This window comes from Hemitrygon akajei, chromosome 18 (genome assembly GCF_048418815.1).
Source record: "Hemitrygon akajei chromosome 18, sHemAka1.3, whole genome shotgun sequence".
Classification (NCBI taxonomy): domain Eukaryota; kingdom Metazoa; phylum Chordata; class Chondrichthyes; order Myliobatiformes; family Dasyatidae; genus Hemitrygon; species Hemitrygon akajei.
In genome coordinates, this window is record NC_133141.1 from 9,539,306 (window position 1) to 9,559,759 (window position 20,454).

The window sequence follows — 20,454 nt, forward strand, 5'->3', positions numbered from 1 at the left end:
CTTGGGTTTCCATGCATCTTCCAGTTTGCTCCCATGTGCCAAAAGACATGAGGATTGGTAGGCTAAATTCCCAGTAAAATCAAGATGAGTTGTTGAGAAAGTGGAGAGAGGAGGTTACAGGGCAAAATTAGTGGGGGAATAGGATTGCATTGTGATCTAGCATTGATTTGATGGGCTGTGTGGCCATTTTCTATGTCTATGGAAAATGTTTCCTCTTTGAAAAATGAGACTTTGAGATGGCTTGAATGAACTTTCCAAAATAGCAAAGGGAGTTAAAAATTCATAGAGTCATAGAGCGTGACTTGTCTATGCTGACTGAGGTGCTGTGAGGAAAGAGTTAATTGTGATCCTTTCTTGGTACATGCCAAAATAAATGGAAATTTGAAGACAAAATGGTGTCAGGTTGGAATGTGGTAATGGCCTGTTTCCCTCTTATTGACCAATAATTTGTCTCTATTTTGAATACACATCATTAAGATGAGATACTGGTAAGTAATACTTTCCTACTTACAGACCTGTTGTCTCCTTTTTCCCAAATATTGTTTTTGGGCTGAAGGTCATAAGAGATGAGGGGGGTGCCACAAAGTACCAGGGTGAAGGAATCTTACAGGATATAAAAAGGGGCACTTCCTTTGTGCAGTGGGAGAGTTTTGGTCATGATCGGTGCTCATGTGAAGAAGCTATGGACAAGTACGTTGAGTTAGAGTATGTCAAGTCAGAGCGAGAGACAGAGAGAGAAAATGCTGTGTGTGAGATTGTCAGAACTGTCAGAAAGTGCCCCCTTCAACACTGCAGAGATCAGCTTGTTTAGTGAATGAGAAGTATTATTTTAATTTCTGTACTGCTACTACTGTAGACATTTGTTTTCCTTTCTCTATTGCATTTGCGCTAGTTCTAATAAAGTGTTTTTTCTGGCCTTGAATACTAGTGCAGTGTCTCCTTCATTTGCGAATGCATATGTGAATACCCCAAGTTGTATTAAAAAAAAGAACATATAACAAATTTTAAAATAATTTTCTTTAAAGGCACCTATCTACATTAATCCCATTTTCTTATCTTTGGCCTATATCCCTCTGAACCTTTCCTATCCATGTACTTGTCCAAATGTCCTTTTAATGTTGTAAATCGTACTGGGCTCTACCACTCCTTCTGGCAGTTCGTTCCATATATCCACCACCCTTGATGACAAAAAAAAACCTATCACATTGTGGTGAACTAGATATACCTGTCTGACTGCTCCTGTGGCTCCTCCCACAGACCCTGCTGACTGCTCCTGTGGCTCCTCCCACAGACCCCTGTATAAAGGCGACTGTGGGCTGCTGCTCTCCCTCATTTTCCCCAGGATGTAGTGCTGTTTATTCTTCCAGTCAATAAAAGCCGATATCTCACTTCCTAAGTCTCAGCGTGAGTTATTGATGGTGCATCACACATCTCTTTAAAGGATTTCTTCTCTCATCCTAAACCAACATCTTCTAGTTTTAAACTCTCCTTCCCTTGGAAAAAGACTATGAATATCTACTCTATTTATGGCCATCATAATTTTATAAATCTCCACAAGGTCACCCCTCAGCCTCCTGTGCTTTATTGAGAACAATCCCAGACTTATTTATCTTTCCTGGTAACTAAAGACCTCCATTCCAGGCAACATCCTGGTGAATCTCTTCTGCATTCTGAATCTACTCTGCTGCGGTGTCACTACCTGAACATTTCAGGTGGAGAATATGTCAAGGCAGAACTTCAAATCAAATCAAGTTTAGCTGTCAATCAAACCATACGTGGATACAGCCGAATGAGACAGTGTTCCTCTGGGGCTAAGGTGCCAAAACATACCTGTGCATTCAAAATAACGAGAAAGGAAAAGAAAAGAACATAGCTACCTAAGGAAACACATTTTTAATCCAAGTCCCTGAGTGACAAGTCCCATAAATTGATGGTTCCTGGCAGACCAGCCTGTAATTCCACCCATCTAACACTGGAGGGCAGTACTGAGGATTGAGGCCTAGTCCTTGCCACAACCAAGGTGACACTGCTGCCTCGTCACCGGTCTCGCAACCCCACAGGGAAGCAGACCTGCAGCAATCAATGCCAATTTGACTTCAAAGCCAGTGTAGATATGATAGATCTTACCTCTCCATTCAAAAAACAGTACAGGATCGCAACGATGAAACCCTGGGAAGAGTGGGGAAAGGACAATAAGTTTACACAAATCACACTTGTCACTACTGGTTATACATTCAGACATCAACCTTTGCTTGAATTAAATACATTTGGAATGGAGTAGCTGGTGGACTCAGAGAGAATAAGTGGCTTGAGTGGTTTGAAAGCCAACAGATTGGAAATATTCAACTTTTTGCCCTTTAATTTTGAGCCTCTGTCCCAGTTTACCAAGATATAGTACAGAGGTCTGCACTGGCTGTGCCAAAATGGTTGTTTAACTTACGGTGATACAGTCCAAGCTTTTCCTGTATTAGTCAGCAAGTACATCCCTGGCAAAAAGAATGAGTTCTCTTCTGTCTCTGCTCTCTTTGCATGCCGTATCATGACATTCTCCCCGCTGATCTTGCCAAATAGAGCTTCCTGATATCCATTGACTTTGCATACTATTTCCATAATATTCAACTCTGACCACTCAAACAGTCCCACTTCAGCTAGAGTCTGATCTGAATATTAAAAACAGGACCTGCTGGCTCCTGGCATGTGTTCTTGTTCACTGATCAGATTACATACCTGGCAGTGCAAATGAGCTGATTCTCTTGCTTAAATTTAACAAGCCTCCCTGCTTTTTTCTGCTGGAAATGTTTGTTAAAACCACCCTTTATACACCAGTTACAACTTTAGAGGATCTTTGTGTTATGTTTTGTGACTTCAAAACATTAAACCAATTAGAAGAAAACAAGAGAGCTGGGAATGTGAGTCTACCTTTGGGTTTGCTTAAAGCGAGGCACACACATATCTCGTGGTAGTGTGACAATGTATGTAATTGACGTATTTATACATATAACCCAATATGAATTATTTAAATGAACAAAAATGCTTAATCAACCAATCTATATATATATATATATATATACACACACAAGATTACTCAAATATTGAAATATTAAAGACATAACACTTTGCTCAATATTTAATGTGACTCCTGTCCATTTCCCACAGGAACAATATGTGTAAAATTAGGGACAGCCTGTATTCGGCAGGCTCAAGCCTAGGTCGAAGTGGGATTGGATCATTAAACTCATTTTAATGTGGTAATATCAACCCCAGTTTCTGTACACAACGTACTTTGTCAAACAGTAAAATTCTTCAAGCCATTTGAATTCAAATGCCTGAGACTTTAGTTCCAAAGAGCATAAAGGTAGAGAGCAGTGATGGATAAAGATTAGTCACAATTTCATTGAGTGGGGTCAAGGGACAACTTGTGTTCCTGTGCTCCATACCATGGTACCTTTGGTTAAAAATACATTTATTAATAATTTCTCTTTGTAGATGTCTGAAAGAACAAAGACTATCTGAGGAGTTTATAAAGGTCATAGTACCTACCTGGAAGGACCCCAGAGCCAGGTCAAAGACCAGCCTGAAGTAGTCGTTCAAACGATCAGGGACAAAGACAAAGACGATGTAGTTGACCCCAAACAGTGGGATGAGAAGCAGTGTGGATTTAGCCAGTCTCCTTCAAATAAGGTAAAGGAAAATTAGTTTAAGAAGGTCATATGCTTACTGAAGAAACTAATTAACATGAATAAGTCTCTTCAAACTTCTGCACTTGGTTAATTGGAATAAGGATCTTCAGGAATGAATCTGCAGAGAAGAATCTTTCAAATACCAATGTGAAAATTAATGTTGAATTTAAAATAAAATATCCCAGTGCACAGCCACCAATCTGGATCTTCTCTATAATTATGTCAGTAATGACAGAGGATGCCAAGGTCCTGGGCAGCTTCAGCTATTTTAATAAGGATTGTTGGAATGTAATTGAAAGTTATTTGAAGGTTGTCTTCCCCACACTGTGCCTGGTTCTCCGACTTCTCCTGCTCATTTCCAGGCTCCGGACACATACTGGGCATCTCTGCACTCTTCTGCTGATCTCACCTATCCCCCCCACCCCCACATTCCTATGATCTCATCTCCCAAAACTCCCCCAAGCCCCCTCTCTCCTTTCATCGCCATTCCCCCAACCCTCCCTCTCATTACTTTCTACTCACCCCACTCCTTTCCCCAATTCCAATCTCTGCTGGGTCTTTACCACTCCACCTCCACTAACCTCCCCATTTCTTACTATGAGTGTTCTATCTCAGCAAAGGACTCGTCTTTGTACTCCTCTTCCTGCTCCTCAGTGCATACTGGAATTATCATGATGTTTAACTATTCTTCTTCTGTTGTCCCCACCCCCATGACTATTTCTCTGGTTCAGATTCCTCCTCCCACTCCCCACTGATGAAGCCTTCTCTTGTCTCCAAGACTCCTCTTTCTCTTGGGCTCCACCTTCTGGCTTTTTTTTATCCTCTCTTGATCTTCTCATTTCCAATCACTGATGTGACACCAGATGCCTCCCCTCACCTCTTCAGTCTCACTCCCTCCAACAACACTGCTCTGCACCAACCCCAGCCTCATCATCAAACCTGCAATTGAGAGTGGTGCCATTGTGGTCTGGGAGATTGAACTCTGTCTTGCACAGGTACGATGGCAACACTTGGGTACTTCCTTATACATATCATTGATCATGACCCTATAGACTATGAAATAAACTACAAGCCACCATCTCCTATACTGTCACGTCAGGAGACCTCTCCTTCACTGCCTTCAACCTGATATTACCCACAATCTTGCACTGCCCACTTCTAACTCATACAAAACCTTCTTGGGTATCTTTTGGAGACACAAGAGTCTGTAGATAATTGAATCTGGAACAATACAAGAGGAGTGGAGGAACTCAGCAAGTCAGGCAACATTTATGGAGGGAAATGGACAGTTGATGTTTTGGGTTGAGACCCTTCATTTGGAAATGCCCATTCTAGATGATGGGTCTCCATAAGACATAGGAGCAGAATTAGGCTATTTGGCACATCAAGTCTGCCCTGCCATTTCATCATGGCTGATCCATTTCCCTCTTAACTCCATTTTCCTGCCTTCTCCTCATAACCTTTCATGTCCTGACTAATCAAGAACCTATTAACTTCTGCCTTAAATGCATCCAGTGACTTGGCCTCGATAGCCAACTGTGGCATCAAATTCCACAGATTCTCCACCTTCTGGCTGAAGAAACTCCTCCTCATTTCTGTTCTAAATGGACATCCCTCTATTTTGAGGCTGTGTCCTCTGGTCCTACTCTCTCACCAAACGAAACATCCTTGTCACATCCATTCTATCAAGGTCTTTCAACATTCAATAGGTTTCAATGAGATTCCCCCTCATTCTTCTAAATTCCAGCAAGTACAGGTGCAGAGCTATCAAATGTTCCTCATATTATAACCCTTTTATTCTTGGGATCATTCTTGTAAACTTCCTCTGAACCTACTCCAATGTCAGCACACCCTTTCTTAGATAAGGGGCCCAAAGCTGCTCACAATACTCCAAGTGAGGCCTCACCATTACATCCTTGTTTTATATTCCAGTCTTCTTGAAATGAATGCTACCATTGCATTTGCCTTTCTCACCACTGATTCAACCTGCAAACTAACCTTTAAGGAATCCTGCATAGGGACTCCCAAATCGATCTGAAAATTCTGCTGAGATATTTCCCTGCAAAGATGTTGCCTGACGTGCTCAGTTCCTCCTGCAGCTCTTGTGGTGCTGAGTACCTTCCAATCAGATTTCTGCACACCATGCCATCAGTGTGTCATCCTGGACTGTGGAAGCTCCTGATTGTTCCCAGAGTGATTTCTAAAGATATACGATGTGATGTTAGTGGGAAAATGTGACCCACTGCCAGGTAAGAGCTGCTTTACACTGGGAATCTTGAGGATATTTACTCTCCCTCTCATTCTGTCCTCTCTTCCATTGGGCAAAAGATACGAAATAATGAAAGCACATACCACCAGGCTCAAGGAGAGCTTCTACTCCACTGTAATAAGACTATTAAATTGTTCCCTAGTCTGATAAGATGGACTCTTCATCTCACAATCTACATCGTTATGATCTTGCACCTTATTGTCTACCTGCACTGCACTTTCTCTGTAGCTGTTACACTTAATTCTGCATTCTGTTGTTGTTTTACCTTGTACTACCTCAATGCATTGTGTAATAATCTGATCTGTATGAACAGTGTGCAAGGCACATGCATCTTTATGCATGTGACAATAATAAATCAAAACCACAAATCAGAATAGAGGGGCGTCCTTCCAGAACGGTGATGAAGAGGAATTTCTTTAGCCAGAGCCCAGTGAATCAGGGGAATTCATTGCTGCAGGCAGCTAATTGGCCTAATTCTGCTCCTATATCTTATGTCCTACAACCAAAACTAAAACCAAACTCAAAATCCCATGTGCAGAGAGTCAGAGACAGTTTCAGACTGGAAGAAAGGGTTTACATAAAATTCTACAGGAACCACCAACTGATGGAGGTAATGAAAGCAGAACAATTTGGGAGGCTAGGGGACATCATGCTGCATGATATGTTCTGTGGTGGGTCCTCGGTACTTACACGTACTGCCTGTACTCGCTTCCTATGCTGTCTGATGAGTATACTTTCTGGATCAGGATTTGGATGATGGATATGAACAGAATAAAGTTCACCTAAGTAAAAGGAAAACATCACATTTCAGTGGCTTCACTCATCCATTCAAAGAGAAACAGCTTTTAATGGGAGAAAAAATGTGATTGAAATTAGTGTAAGGGTTGGTTAGTTTGAGAAGGTAATTGAAAGAATTAGAATTGAGAAAGTAATTGAAGAACTTTATTCCTTGGAATGCACAAGATTGAGAAGAGATTTGAAAGAAGTATACAAAATTATGAGGGATATAGATAGGGTAAATGCACACAGACGTTTTTCCACTGAGGTTGGGTGGGATAACCAGAGGTCATGGGTTAAGGGTGAAAGGTTTAAGGGGAACATGAGGGAAAACTTCCTCCATCAGAGAGTTGTGAGACTGGTATATGTGAGCTGGATTTCAACATTTAAGAGAAGTTTGGATAGGTACCATTGCATTTACCTTTCTCACCACTGATTCAACCTGCAAATTAACCCTTAAGGAATCCTACACAAGGTCACCCAAGTCATGGGAGGGGTATGGAGGGCTATGGCCGTGGTGTAGGTCGATGGGAGTAGGCAGTTTAAATGGTTTGGCACAGACTAGATGGGTAGAAGGGCCTGAATCTGTGCTGTAGTGTTCTATGACTCTAAACCTGTAGTTAAAAATTCCGCTGCACATAAAAGGGTGTGAAGGTTTAATAGCCAAGGGGCCTCAATCACCCAGTGACAATGTGTCCCCCATTCCACGGCGGATTCTTGCAGGGGAGGGGGGCTGGAATGGCCAATTGTACCTGACCTAGTTTAGCTTGTGGAGACACAGGAGACTGCAGATGCTAGAATCTCGAGCCAGTCACAAAAAGCTGGAGGAACTCAGTGATTGTGGAGTGAAATAGATAGCCAACATTTTGAGCCAAAACCATTCCTCTGGCTTCAATCAAAGGTGAAGGTTCTTAACCTGAAATGTTGACTCTCAATTTCACTCTACCTGACCAGCTGAGTTCCTCTGGCATTTTGTGTGTTGCTCCAGACTGGTTTGTGCTGTAGCTGACAAGAAAGCCAGGAGGAAGCAATCAGAGTCTTGTGATGGATGATCTGTGGGTAGGGCGGATGTGAGAGATGGTCTGGGGGAATAAGGAACCTCTGATGGATGGTTAGGTGGCAGAGGAATGAATTACTTGAGAGGGAATCGGAGACTGTAATAATGACGGATGTGCTAGGAGCTGGCTTGAAGGACAGGCATTGACTTCCTCTGCTGATGGATATTGGGATGGTGTGTAGGGGGGAAGGTAAAAGGTAGAGAGATTGGTGGAATGGAGTTGGGGAATGGGTTTGGGTCTCAACTGCTTGGCAGGGTGGTTTGTGTAGCAGAGTAGTGCTGGGGTCAGAAGTGGTACAAAGACAAGCAAGATCAGCATTGGAACTTGCCCACTTAATGTCCCAGAGTGTCACGGTGTTGTTCCAGGTGTCAAATATTCCAGGTCAGCTTGGTACGTACGCTCCTGCAATATCCCAAAAGGAATTTTGCAAGGGGAATGACCTCATCCTATGCTCTCTGATTCAAACATCATACCTTTGTATAAGGAGGACTCGTACACAGAGCTGCCCGGTTGGCTTTCTGGAGTGATGTGAAACAGGCCACAAGTGGTTGCAGGGTTGTTTCACTACAGAGCATGAAAAGACATTATTATGCAGCCTCCTAGGGGTGGGGAATCAAACATGTTACATGCGGTACCTCTAGAGAACAAGAAAGTGTCCTGTCCTCCCTGTCAGCCTGGACTTTGGCAAAGAAATGGACCCTGAAATGGATACCTCACCTCAGACCCCAGTGATGCCAGTGTTAAGGCTTTGTGTGTCAATGCAAGGAGCATTCGTAACAAGGTGGATGAATTGTATGTGCAGATAGTTATTAATGAATATGATATAGTCGGGATCACAGAGACATGGCTCCAGGGTGACCAAGGATGGGAGCTCAACATCCAGGGATATTCAATATTCAGGAGGGATAGACAGGAAAGAAAAGGAGGTGGGGCAGCATTGCTGGTTAGAGAGGAGATTAACGCAATAGAAAGGAAGGACATTAGCCTGGAGGATGTGGAATCAATACGGGTAGAGCTGCATAACACTAAGGGGCAGAAAACACTGGTGGGAGTTGTGTACAGGCCACCTAACAGTAGTAGTGAGGTTGGGGATGGCATTAAACAGGAAATTAGAAATACGTGCAATAAAGGAACAGTAGTTATAATGGGTGACTTCAATCTACATATAGATTGGGTGAACCAAATTGGTAAGGGTGCTGAGGAAGAGGATTTCTTGGAATGTATGCGGGATGGTTTTCTGAACCAACATGTCGAGGAACCAACTAGAGAGCAGGCCATTCTAGATTGGGTATTGAGCAATGAGGAAGGGTTAGTTAGCAATCTTGTCATGAGAGGCCCCTTGGGTAAGAGTGACCATAATATGGTGGAATTCTTCATTAAGATGGAGAGTGACATAGTTAATTCAGAAACAAAGGTTCTGAACTTAAAGAAGGGTAACTTTGAAGGTATGAGACGTGAATTAGCTAAGAAAGACTGGCAAATGATACTTAAAGGGTTGACAGTGGATATGCAATAGCAAGCATTTAAAGATCGCATGAATGAACTACAACAATTGTTCATCCCAGTTTGGCAAAAGAATAAACCAGGGAAGGTAGTGCACCCATGGCTGACAAGGGAAATTAGGGATAGTATCAAGTCCAAAGAAGAAACATATAAATTAGCCAGAAAAAGTGGCACACCTGAGGACTGGGAGAAATTCAGAGTCCAGCAGAGGAGAACAAAGGGCTTAATTAGGAAAGGGAAAAAAGATTATGAAAGAAAGCTGGCAGGGAACATAAAAACTGACTGTAAAAGCTTTTATAGATATGTGAAAAGAAAAAGATTGGTCAAGACAAATGTAGGTCCCTTACAGTCAGAAACAGGTGAATTGATCATAGGGAACAAGGACATGGCAGACCAATTGAATAACTACTTTGGTTCTGTCTTCACTAAGGAGGACATAAATAATCTTCCGGAAATAGTAGGGGACCGAGGGTCTAGTGAGATGGAGGAACTGAGGGAAATACATGTTAGTAGGGAAGTGGTGTTAGGTAAATTGAAGGGATTAAAGGCAGATAAATCCCCAGGGCCAGATGGTCTGCATCCCAGAGTGCTTAAGGAAGTAGCCCAAGAAATAGTGGATGCATTAGTGATAATTTTTCAAAACTCCTTAGATTCTGGATTAGTTCCTGAGGATTGGAGGGTGGCTAATGTAACCCCACTTTTTAAAAAAGGAGGGAGAGAAAAACCAAGGAATTATAGACCGGTTAGTCTGACATCGTTGGTAGGGAAAATGCTAGAGTCGGTTATCAAAGATGTGATAACAACACATTTGGAAAGAGGTGAAATCATCGGACAAAGTCAGCATGGATTTGTGAAAGGAAAATCATGTCTGACGAATCATATAGAATTTTTTGAAGATGTAACTAGTAGAGTGGATAGGGGAGAGCCAGTGGATGTGGTATATTTAAGATTTTCAAAAGACTTTTGACAAGGTCCCACACAGGAGATTAGTGTACAAACTTAAAGCACACGGTATTGGGGGTATGGTATTGATGTGGATTGAAAATTGGTTGGCAGACAGGAAGCAAAGAGTGGGAGTTAAGCGGGACCTTTTCAGAATGGCAGGCAGTGACTAGTGGGGTACCGCAAGGCTCAGTGCTGTGACCCCAGTTGTTTACAATATATATTAATGATTTAGACGAGGGAATTAAATGCAGCATCTCCAAGTTTGCAGATGACACGAAGCTGGGCAGCGGTGTTAGCTGTGAGGAGGATGCTAAGAGGATGCAGGGTGACTTGGATAGGTTAGGTGAGTGGGCAAATTCATGGCAGATGCAATTTAGTGTGGATAAATGTGAGGTTATCCACTTCGGTTGCAAGAACAGGAAAACAGATTATTATCTGAACGGTGGCCGATTAGGAAAAGGGGATATGCAACGAGACCTGGGTGTCATTGTACACCAGTCATTGAAGGTGGGCATGCAGGTACAGCAGGTGGTGAAAAAGGCAAATGGTACGTTGGCATTCATAGCAAAAGGATTTGAGTACAGGAGCAGGGAGGTTCTACTGCAGTTGTACAAGGCCTTGGTGAGACCGCACCTAGAATACTGTGTGCAGTTTTGGTCCCATAATCTGAGGAAAGACATTCTTGCCATAGAGGGAGTACAGAGAAGGTTCACCAGATTGATTCCTGGGATGGCAGGACTTTCATATGAAGAAAGACTGGATCGAATAGGCTTATATTCACTGGAATTTAGAAGATTGAGGGGGATCTTATTGAAATGTATAAAATTCTAAAAGGATTGGACAGGCTAGATGCAGGAAGATTGTTTCCGATGTTGGGGAAGTCCAGAACGAGGGGTCACAGTTTAAGGATAAAGGGGAAGCCTTTTACGACTGAGATGAGGAAAAACTTCTTCACACAGAGAGTGGTGAATCTGTGGAATTCTCTGCCACAGGAAACAGTTGAGGCCAGTTCATTGGCTATATTTAAGAAGAAGTTAGATATGGCCCTTGTGGCTAAAGGGATCAGGGGGTATGGAGAGAAAGCAGGTACAGGGTTCTGAAGTTGGATGATCAGCCATGATCATACTGAATGGCGGTGCAGGCTCGAAGGGCCGAATGGCCTACTCCTGCACCTATTTTCTATGTTTCTATGTTTAATATTAATGGTAGTTTCACCTCAGGTACTGTATAAAGGAAGAACACTCACCAATATTGTCAGTGAAATTGGAGCATTGATGATCCACAGGAATGGAGAATCAATCGAATCCCAACACCTAACAGAAACACAGTTGACACGAGAGATTCTGCAGATGCTGAAAATTTTGAGCAAAACACACAGAATGCTGGAGGAGCTCAGCAGGTCAAGAGGCATGACGAAGGGCTTTGGGCTGAGACCCTTCATCAGGACTGCAGAGGAAGGGGGCAGAAGCCAGAATAAGAAGGTGAGGGGAGAGGGAGCTGGCGGGTGATAGGTGAAACCAGTTGAGGGGGAAGGTGGGTGGGTGGTGTAGGGAAATAAAGTAAGAAGCTGGGAGGGTATAGGTGAACCCAAGTGAGGGGGAAGGTGGGTGGGTGGGAGAGGGTGGATGAAATGAGAAGCTGGGAGGGGATAGGTGGCAGAGGTTGAAGAAGAAGGAATCTGATAGGAGGGGACAGTGACCATGGGAGAAAGGGGAGGAGGGGAACCAGAAGGAGGTGATGGGCAGGTGAGGAGGAAAGGGCTGAGAGGGAAAACAGGTGGGGAAGGGAAAAAGAGAGAAAAAGGGAGGGGGAAGTAATTACTGAAGTTAGAGAAATTGACATTCATGCCATCAGGTTAATGATGATGTTGCTCCTCCAACCTGTAAGTGCCCTTATTATGGCACAAGAGGAGGCCATGGACTGGCATGTCAGAATAGCAATGAGGATTGGAATTAAACTGGTTGGCCGTCAGGAAATCCTGATTTTTTTTTATTATGGATGGAGACCCTGATCCTGATGAATGCTGTTGAATCATGATGAATAAGTATGGATGAAGGGTCTCAGCCTCAAACGTTGACTGTTTATTTCCCTCCATAGATGCTGCCTGACTTGCTGAGTTCCTCCAGCATTTTGAGTGTGTTAGAAATGAACAGTAATTCTCTCAAAGTGGCTAAGTTTACCAATCTCAGAAAACAGTTTTCCAGTTGCTTTCATGTGGTCTATGAATGAAAACAGGTAACCAGGAATTCTGCCACTGTTCTCCACCCAGAAAACCTGTTGAATTTGTGTGTGTGTGTGTGTGTGTGTGTGTGTGTGTGTGTGTGTGTGTGTGTGTGTGTGTGTGTGTGTGTGTGTGTGTGTGTGTGTGTGTGCGTGCGCGTGCGCGTGCGCGTGCGCGTGCGTGTAGATGAGCATGCAAAGAGTTGCAATTATATTTCTGTCTTGTATGCATATGCATGAGTGCAGGTGCAGCCCTCAGCTAGAATCAAATCCATTTTTAACATCACTGTTTGCCAAACATTTGACCAATGTTCAACTTACTAAATATAATAAAGAATAGCGCTTGGATGAGATACAGAAGACAGGCTTTTGGAACCAAAATGAGCAAGAATCAGTCAAGAATAAACCATTCATGTTGCTCTATTTAACAAACAAGCATTTTTCTTCTTACCCAATATCATTGTAATACAGCATAGCAAGAACCCAGCTGATGGTGATCAATAGTGGCGTACCTACAGAGGCAGAAATGGAAATACAAAGAATATTGAGGAAAAAGCTTGTGATTTCCCCATTCATTCATTTATTATGTGCATTGTAGTAAGACATGGCCGATCATGGCCTTTCCATAGTCATGATTGTTCTTGGCAAATTTTTATACAGAAGTGATTTGCCACTGCCTTCCTCTGGACAGTATCTTTACAAGAAAGACAGGTGGCCCCAGCCAATATCAATACCCTTCAGAGATTGTCTGCCTGGTGTTAATGGTCGCATAACCAGGACTTGTTATGCATCAGCTAATCATACGACCATCCACTACCTGCTCCCATGGCTTCATGTGACCCTGATCTGGGGGCTAAGTTGGTGCTACACCTTGCCCAAGGGTACCTGCAGGCTAGCAGAGGGAAGGAGTGCCTTACACCTCCTTTGTTAAAGATGTATCTCCACCTCACCACCCAATTTCCACATTATGGTGCCAAATTGTTTTCCATAGCCCTGAGTGGTAGTGACAATCTTTATGACAGAATTAAGGGAAATAGATGACCCTTTAGTATCTAGGCTACAGTGATTCAAAAAGGTTCTTCACTTTTCAAGGGCAACAAGTGAGTTCCTTACAAAATGTTAAATTTGAAAGCTTGATAGTAATTTCAGTCCAATTTCCTACATGGGATTTCCACAATATTGGGTGGATTTACTCCCAGGCCTAATGTTGCTTCCCATTGTTGTTCTAGAAGAACTCAACTCTTCTCCAGTGCCTTTCCCAGAGTGTACGGTTATTCTTTTAAATAAGGAGAATGATCTGTGAAATAGACAGCACATCACTGCACTCAGATATAATTCAATCATACGGTGGATGATCAAAGTACAATGTAGTGAAGGACGAGCGGACTAGGGTTTTTGGGAGAAGAAGTTTTAAGCTGCTCTGTCACATCTAATATTTTCCTTGTTTACTCAGCAAACTAATGCAAATTGTCCATCTCCTTAACCTCTTGGCTACAGTGGGTATTACTCAGAGGAAAGAAGCTCTCCTGAAGCAAATGAAAAGAACAAAGCACTTTCCAGCATCTCAGGACAATCCACAACCAATGAAATATACAGAGCCATATAGAACTTATAGTGAGGAAGCAGACCATGTGGTCCAACTGGTACTGGCTGATATTTCCACGCTAACTAAAACTCCTGACACCTCTCATCATTACTTGGTCATTATGGCAATTTAGGAAATGCAGCAGGCAATTCAAGCATGCACCACATCATCCAGGAATGGGGTTTAAAAGTGAGTATCCTGGGATCTTGTACATCCACCCAAGAGAGCAAGTGGAACCTCTGTTCAACACTTCCACTGAAAAACTGCATCTTCAACAGTGTGGAACCGCACTGAAGTGGCAGAGTAAATCATATAATCAAGATTCTGAAGAAGGACTTACAGTAATTTCATAATTATCTAATGCTGAGGAGATTTGCTGTCAACTGAGCCAAGACACAGTGTGGGGCTGAGGCAGGGAATGATTGTCAGTGTTGTGTTGAGGATCATAGGTTTGATAGGTCCGATCAATGGCCCGATAGAAGTCCCATCTAGGGTGGAAAACCATAGTTGTCCCAGAAGTGACAATGATTAGCTCCCCCAGCATAAGCCTGCATTCTGTCTAAAGGGAGTACTACATGGAGAACGGTGCCACCCCATGTGACAGGAATGCAAGGGTAATATAACCCTGAGTGCTGAATCTGTGGGGTATGACATGGGACCTCCCTGCGATACTGCGTTATGTGATTAAATTTCAGGGTAAATATTTCTTAGACTGTGAGCTGTTGCTTAGCAATGCACTGCTGAGAGGTGTTAGAAGCTGAGTGAATAGTAACTTTCAGAAAGAACACGGGAGACTGCAGATGTGCTGCGGAATCTGGAGCAAAGTCAAACTGCTGGATGAAACTCGGCATGTCTGGCAGCATCTTTGGGGGGGAAATGGATAGTTAATGTTTCAGGGCCTATAGATGGCCTCATCTGAGGTCCTCCAGCAGTTAACTCCTAGTAGGAAACTGGATAAGTAAGAGGTAGACAGAAAAAGCCTATAACTAGCTGAATCCCTTTTTCAAAGAGTCAGAACAGGCAGGTCAGGCTGAGTGGTTCCTCTGATGTGTGAAAGTATGGTTGAACAGAAAATGCCTCACCCCAGGCTGTCACGATGTACCACCAGAAGTACTTCCTCTCAGTGAAGAAGACCACAATGAGCGTGTGGAGGTAGATGCCTTCTGCCAACAGCCAGAAGAAGTTTGCCGTGATGCTGAACTGATAGAAGGCGATTGCAACCTTGCACAATGGCTGGAAAAGAAGACAGGAACTTTAGTTTTGGCCTCTTATGCTTGCCACACTTCCACCCCACATCTACCACCTCCATCTGTTGAGATGTACTTGACCCCACAGTAAGTGCACACAGTCTGTTCTCTCTGGCTCTTTGTCCATTTGTCTCTCCCCACTAATCTCCCTCCTGGCACTTATTCCTCCAAGCAGCCACACCTGCCCATACACCTAAGTGGTAGAAATGCTAAACCTGCCCATTCGTCTCCTTCCTCACCTCCATTCAGAGCCCCAAACTGTCCTTCCAGGTGAGGCAACACTTCACCAGTGAATCTGTTGGGGTCATCTACTGTGCTCAGTGCTCCAGATGTGGCCTCCTCTACATTGGTGAGACCTGACGTAGATTGGGGGACTGCTCCCTCAAGCACCCTCACTCAGTCTGTGAAAAACAGGATTTCCCAGTGGCCATTTCAATTCCAATCATCATTCCCATTCCATAAAGTTGGTCCATGGCCTTGTCTACTGCCATGATGAAGCCACTATCAGACTGAAGGAGCAACACCTCATTTTCCATCTGGGTAGCCTCCAGCCTGATGGCATGAATACTGATTTCTCCAACTTACGGTAATTCTTTTCCCTCTTCCCCTTCAGGCTTCTTCATTTCCCAACTCTGCCTCCCTTACCTCTTCTCTTCTACTCACCTGCCTATCGCCTCCCCCTTGTGCCCCTCACTCCCTTTCTCCCATGATCCACTCTCCTCTCCTATTAGATTCCCCCTTCTCCAGTTCTTTACCTTTTCCACCTATCACCTCCTAGTTTCTTACTTCAACCCCCCTCCCCCACCCACCTGGCTTCACCTATCACCTTCTGGCTTGTCATCCTTCCCCTCCCCCACCTTCTTATTCTGACATCTTCCCCCTTCATTTCCAGTCCTGATGAACCGTTTTGGCCCAAAATGTCAACTGTTTGTTCATTTCCATAGATGCTGCCTGACCTGCTGAGTTCCTCCAGCATTTTGTGTGGGTAGCTCTAGACCAGGGGTTCCCAACCTGGGGTCCATGGACTCCTCAGTTAATAGTAGGGATACATAGCATAAATAGGTTGGGAACCCCTGCTCTAGGAAAGGTTAGTTTGCTATGGTAATCACAAAGAAAACTGCAGAAAATCTGGGCATAATCTGCTAAATCTCCAAGAAATAAGGGAGGGGGAGGGGTTCTTTAAAGTGACTCCAAATGTTACATCCTTATTCACAAATGAGAGTGATAAATGGAGCAAATCATTTAACATTTATGGAGAAAACCTTGGAGTTAATAATCCACAACAAAGCAAGTTGACAATTTGTTAATTCTTGGTTGAAAACTGAATAATTATTTCCGGCTAATGTGTTTGAGTTATTGCTGAAAGAATCAAATCGCTCAGAAAGGAGGTGAGGCAGAGACCTACAGTATGTACAAATCCACATCCATGTAATGCTATGTAATCAGACAAATAATGAGATGGATTCAATCATGAAATCACAGAAGTTGGCCCAGGGATTGACAGTCTGAGAATACATGAACTATATGGAGCAAAGAGAAATGACAATGGACAAATGAAGCTTGTGCTCAGTACAAACTCAATAAGACTTTTTCTGAAAATTGAGATGCACGGTGTACATCTGGTATAAGTTGCACAAGCTAGGAGTACAAAACCGGATCAACTAAACCCTGACAAGACTGGAAAGTTTCCAGAACATCGCTCATCCTTAACAGTTTCCAATGAGGTGAGTGACACTGACAGGAGATGGTGTTTCTCATTAGAATAGCCATGGATGTAAGAAGTAGAATCAAAATTCATTATGAGGGTCTATCAGTACCATTGATAGACATTGGTGAGGACAAATTAGTTGGGTTACCAGAATCACAGCAATACTAGACATATATAACTGCATGGAAGAGGAATATATAAACAATTTAGGATCATAGTTCTTGACATTGCATTGAAAGCTTGTGCTACAATGTAAAGATAGTTCAGGAAAATGCATGGGTATACTCTGCTAGAAAGAAAACAATAGAGGCAGTGGTAACAAAAAGATACACAAAATGCTGGAGGAGCTCAACAGGTCCTATTGAAGGGTCTCGGCCCAAAACGTCAACTCTTTATTCCTCTCCATAGATGCTGTCTGGCCTGTTGAGTTCCTCCAGCATTTTGAGTATGTTACTCTGGATTTCCAGCATCGGCAGATTGTCTCTCGTGATGGTAACAAAAATATTAAGTTCACCAGAAAGTAGGCAAAGACCAAAACTCAACCAGACTAGAAACTATAAAGACAGGCAACAAGCAAGAAACCAAGGAATAATCTTGAAGTGAGTAAGGAATTATTCCTGCCGATAAAGGGCTAACACCAACCAGGGCCTTCCATTGGAAGATGAACTGAATTCATGGACAAAATGAACCACAACTCAACCAAATAATAAACAGATTGAATGGGTGAGCCATAATGAAGCTGGTGAAGATGTGGAAGGTGTAATTGAGTAATCTATTACACCCTTTACATGGATGAGAAACATGATATAATCTAGACTCCTGAAAATGAAACAAGCACATTTGCAGGATCATCAAACTGGCACTGGGTGAGAGTTTTATTTATTTATTTAGCCAAACAGCACAGAGTGCCTTCTGGCTGCTTGAGCCATGCCACCCAGCAACCCCTGACAACCCCGATTTACAACCATGGGACTATTTACAGTGACCAATTAACCTACCAACTGCTACATCTTTGGACTGTGGGAGCAAACTAGAGCACCGAGGGAAAACTCACGCATTCTACAGGGAGGACATACAGGCGCCTTACAGAGGATGCTGGGATTGAACTCCGAACTCTGACGCCCCAAGCCATAATAATGTCATGCTAACCACCAATAGCTTTATAGGCTTAATGGGCCTAATGGCCTCCTTCTATGTTGTAAGGAAAAAGAGTGAATCCTTGTTGGAGAACAAGTGTTGATTGCAGATATTGAAGCTATGTACAAGAACACATCTCAAGGCTGAAAGAAACACGGGAAGAGCACAAGTAGGCAAATAAATATGGAAAGAAGAGAAGTAATGATCATTTGCTCAGTATATTCAACATGTAGATCAACAAATTTTTATATATTAAAGAATATATAAGAATAAAGTTAAGTGCAGAGAAGTGGTTCTGAGACAAAAGTTCAGACATGATTGTATTGAGCACACATTGCGTTATGCAATCTACAATACACTAAGCAAAATTTCAATTCACTGAGTAATTCCATCACCTCGAGTGGATGAAGCAATGGTGCTGAGAAAGTAAACCAAATGATAGGCCGAATATCATCAGTACTGCAACATCAATGAGCCCCTTGAGGAACCTCCCAGAAATTTCCAACCAATACATGGCTACCAGTGTCAGTCACACTACTGTCAGTGGAGGTGGTGAGCATGTAGAGGAAAAAAAAGATAGCCATAAACATAAAAAAGCATCTCAGTACCCCCAAATGAGGAATGTGGAAAGTGGTCTTCAACAGAAGTGTAAAACAGGAAGAAAGGGATGTAACGCAAAATGCTGTTTGTTCAGAAGGCAGTAAGAATGCAGAAGGTGATGATGAGGCCTTAAAGTCTGACTCACTCGGCATCAAGAGACTGAAAAAGCCAAGGCAAGAATTTAGAATTTGATCTTGATATTATAAAATGAGACAGGAAAAGGGCAGGCACGGTGGCACAGCTGGTAGAGATAATGCTTCAAAGCTCAAGTTACCCAGGTTCAATCCTGACCTTTGGTGTCATCTGTGAGCTTGTTGAATGCTCTCCCCAGTGCGTTTTTGTTTCCACACCAAAGACAGGCTGGTGCATAGATACAGTAAATAGCCTCTGGTGATGGTGAGTGGTAGAATCTGGATGGTATTATGGCAATGTGGAGAGAACCAAACAGCATTAGTTCTGGATTGATGTAAATGGGTGATTCGTGGTTGGTGGGCTGAAGGGCTTGTTTCTGTGCTGTACTGCACCCCTGCTCAGGGAAAAGGTGAAGACAATTTGAAAACAGAGAGCCCAGATGAGGGAGTGCTGATGAAGTTGGATTTTTGGATTTGCAAATGTATTTGATAAAGTCACACATGTTAGAATATCTATTAAAACTGAAGCCCATAGCACCATAAGATCATAAGACATAGGAGCAGAATTAGCCCATTTAGCGCATTCCATCATGGCTGATCCCGGATCTCACTCAACCCCATACACCTGCCTTCTTGCCATATCCATAAGACCATAAGACATAGGAGCAGAAGTAGACCATTCAACCCATCGAGTCTGCTCTGCCATTCAATCATGGGCTAATCGCGTTCTTCCAGTCTTCTCCATTCCCCTGCCTTCTCCCAATAACCTTTGATGCCCTGGCTAATTAAGAACCTATCAATCTCTGCCTTAAATGCACCCATTGACTTGGCCTCCAGAGCCACTCATGGCAAAAAATTCCACAGATTGACCACTCTCTGACTAAAGTAATTTCTCCGCATCCCTGTTCTAAATGGATGTCCTTCGATCCTGAAGTTGTGCCCTCTTGTCCTAGAATCCCCTACCGTAGGAACTAACTTTGCCATATCTAATCTGTTCAGGCCTTTTAACATTCAGAATATTTCTATGAAATCCCCCTTCATTCTCCTGAACTCCAGGGAATACAACCCAAGAGCTGCCAGACGTTCCACATACGGTTTGCCTTTCATTCCTGAAATCATTCTCGTGAAACTTTTCTGAACCCTCTCCAATGTCAATGTATCCTTTCTCAAATAAAGAGCCTAAAACTGCACACAATACTCCAAGTGTGGTCTCATGAGTGCCTTATAGAGCCTCAACATCACATCCCTGCTCTTATATTCTATACCTCTAGAAATGAATGCCAACATTGCATTCGCCTTCTTCACCACCGACTCAATCTGTAGGTTAACCTGCACAAGGTCTCTCATGTCCCTTTGCATCTCTGCAGTTTGAATTCTCTCCCCATATAAATAATAGTCTGCCAGTGTATTTCTTCCACCAAAGTGCATGACCATACATTTTCCAACACTGTATTTCATTTTCCACTTCCTTGCCCATTCCCCAAAACTAACTAAGTCTCTCTGCAGGCTCTCTGTTTCCTCAACACTACCCACTCCTCTACCTATCTTTGTATCATCAGCAAATTTAGCCACAAATCCATTAATCCCATAGTCC

The 20,454-nt window shown here is 43.0% G+C and overlaps 1 protein-coding gene across 3 annotated transcripts in view; it reads right to left on the bottom strand.

The window, feature by feature from the left end:
* Positions 1 to 20,454, bottom strand: part of LOC140741058 (vasoactive intestinal polypeptide receptor-like) — a 114,875-nt gene that overhangs the window by 6,262 nt on the left and 88,159 nt on the right. For all 3 annotated transcript variants that reach the window (XM_073070741.1, XM_073070740.1, XM_073070743.1), the window contains 6 exons: positions 15,120 to 15,270; positions 12,904 to 12,964; positions 11,479 to 11,545; positions 6,640 to 6,731; positions 3,541 to 3,670; positions 2,128 to 2,169 (listed from right to left, as the gene is read on the bottom strand). In XM_073070741.1, the coding sequence (XP_072926842.1) occupies positions 2,128 to 2,169; positions 3,541 to 3,670; positions 6,640 to 6,731; positions 11,479 to 11,545; positions 12,904 to 12,964; positions 15,120 to 15,270 (543 nt within the window). The remainder of the gene's footprint in view (positions 1 to 2,127; positions 2,170 to 3,540; positions 3,671 to 6,639; positions 6,732 to 11,478; positions 11,546 to 12,903; positions 12,965 to 15,119; positions 15,271 to 20,454) is intronic.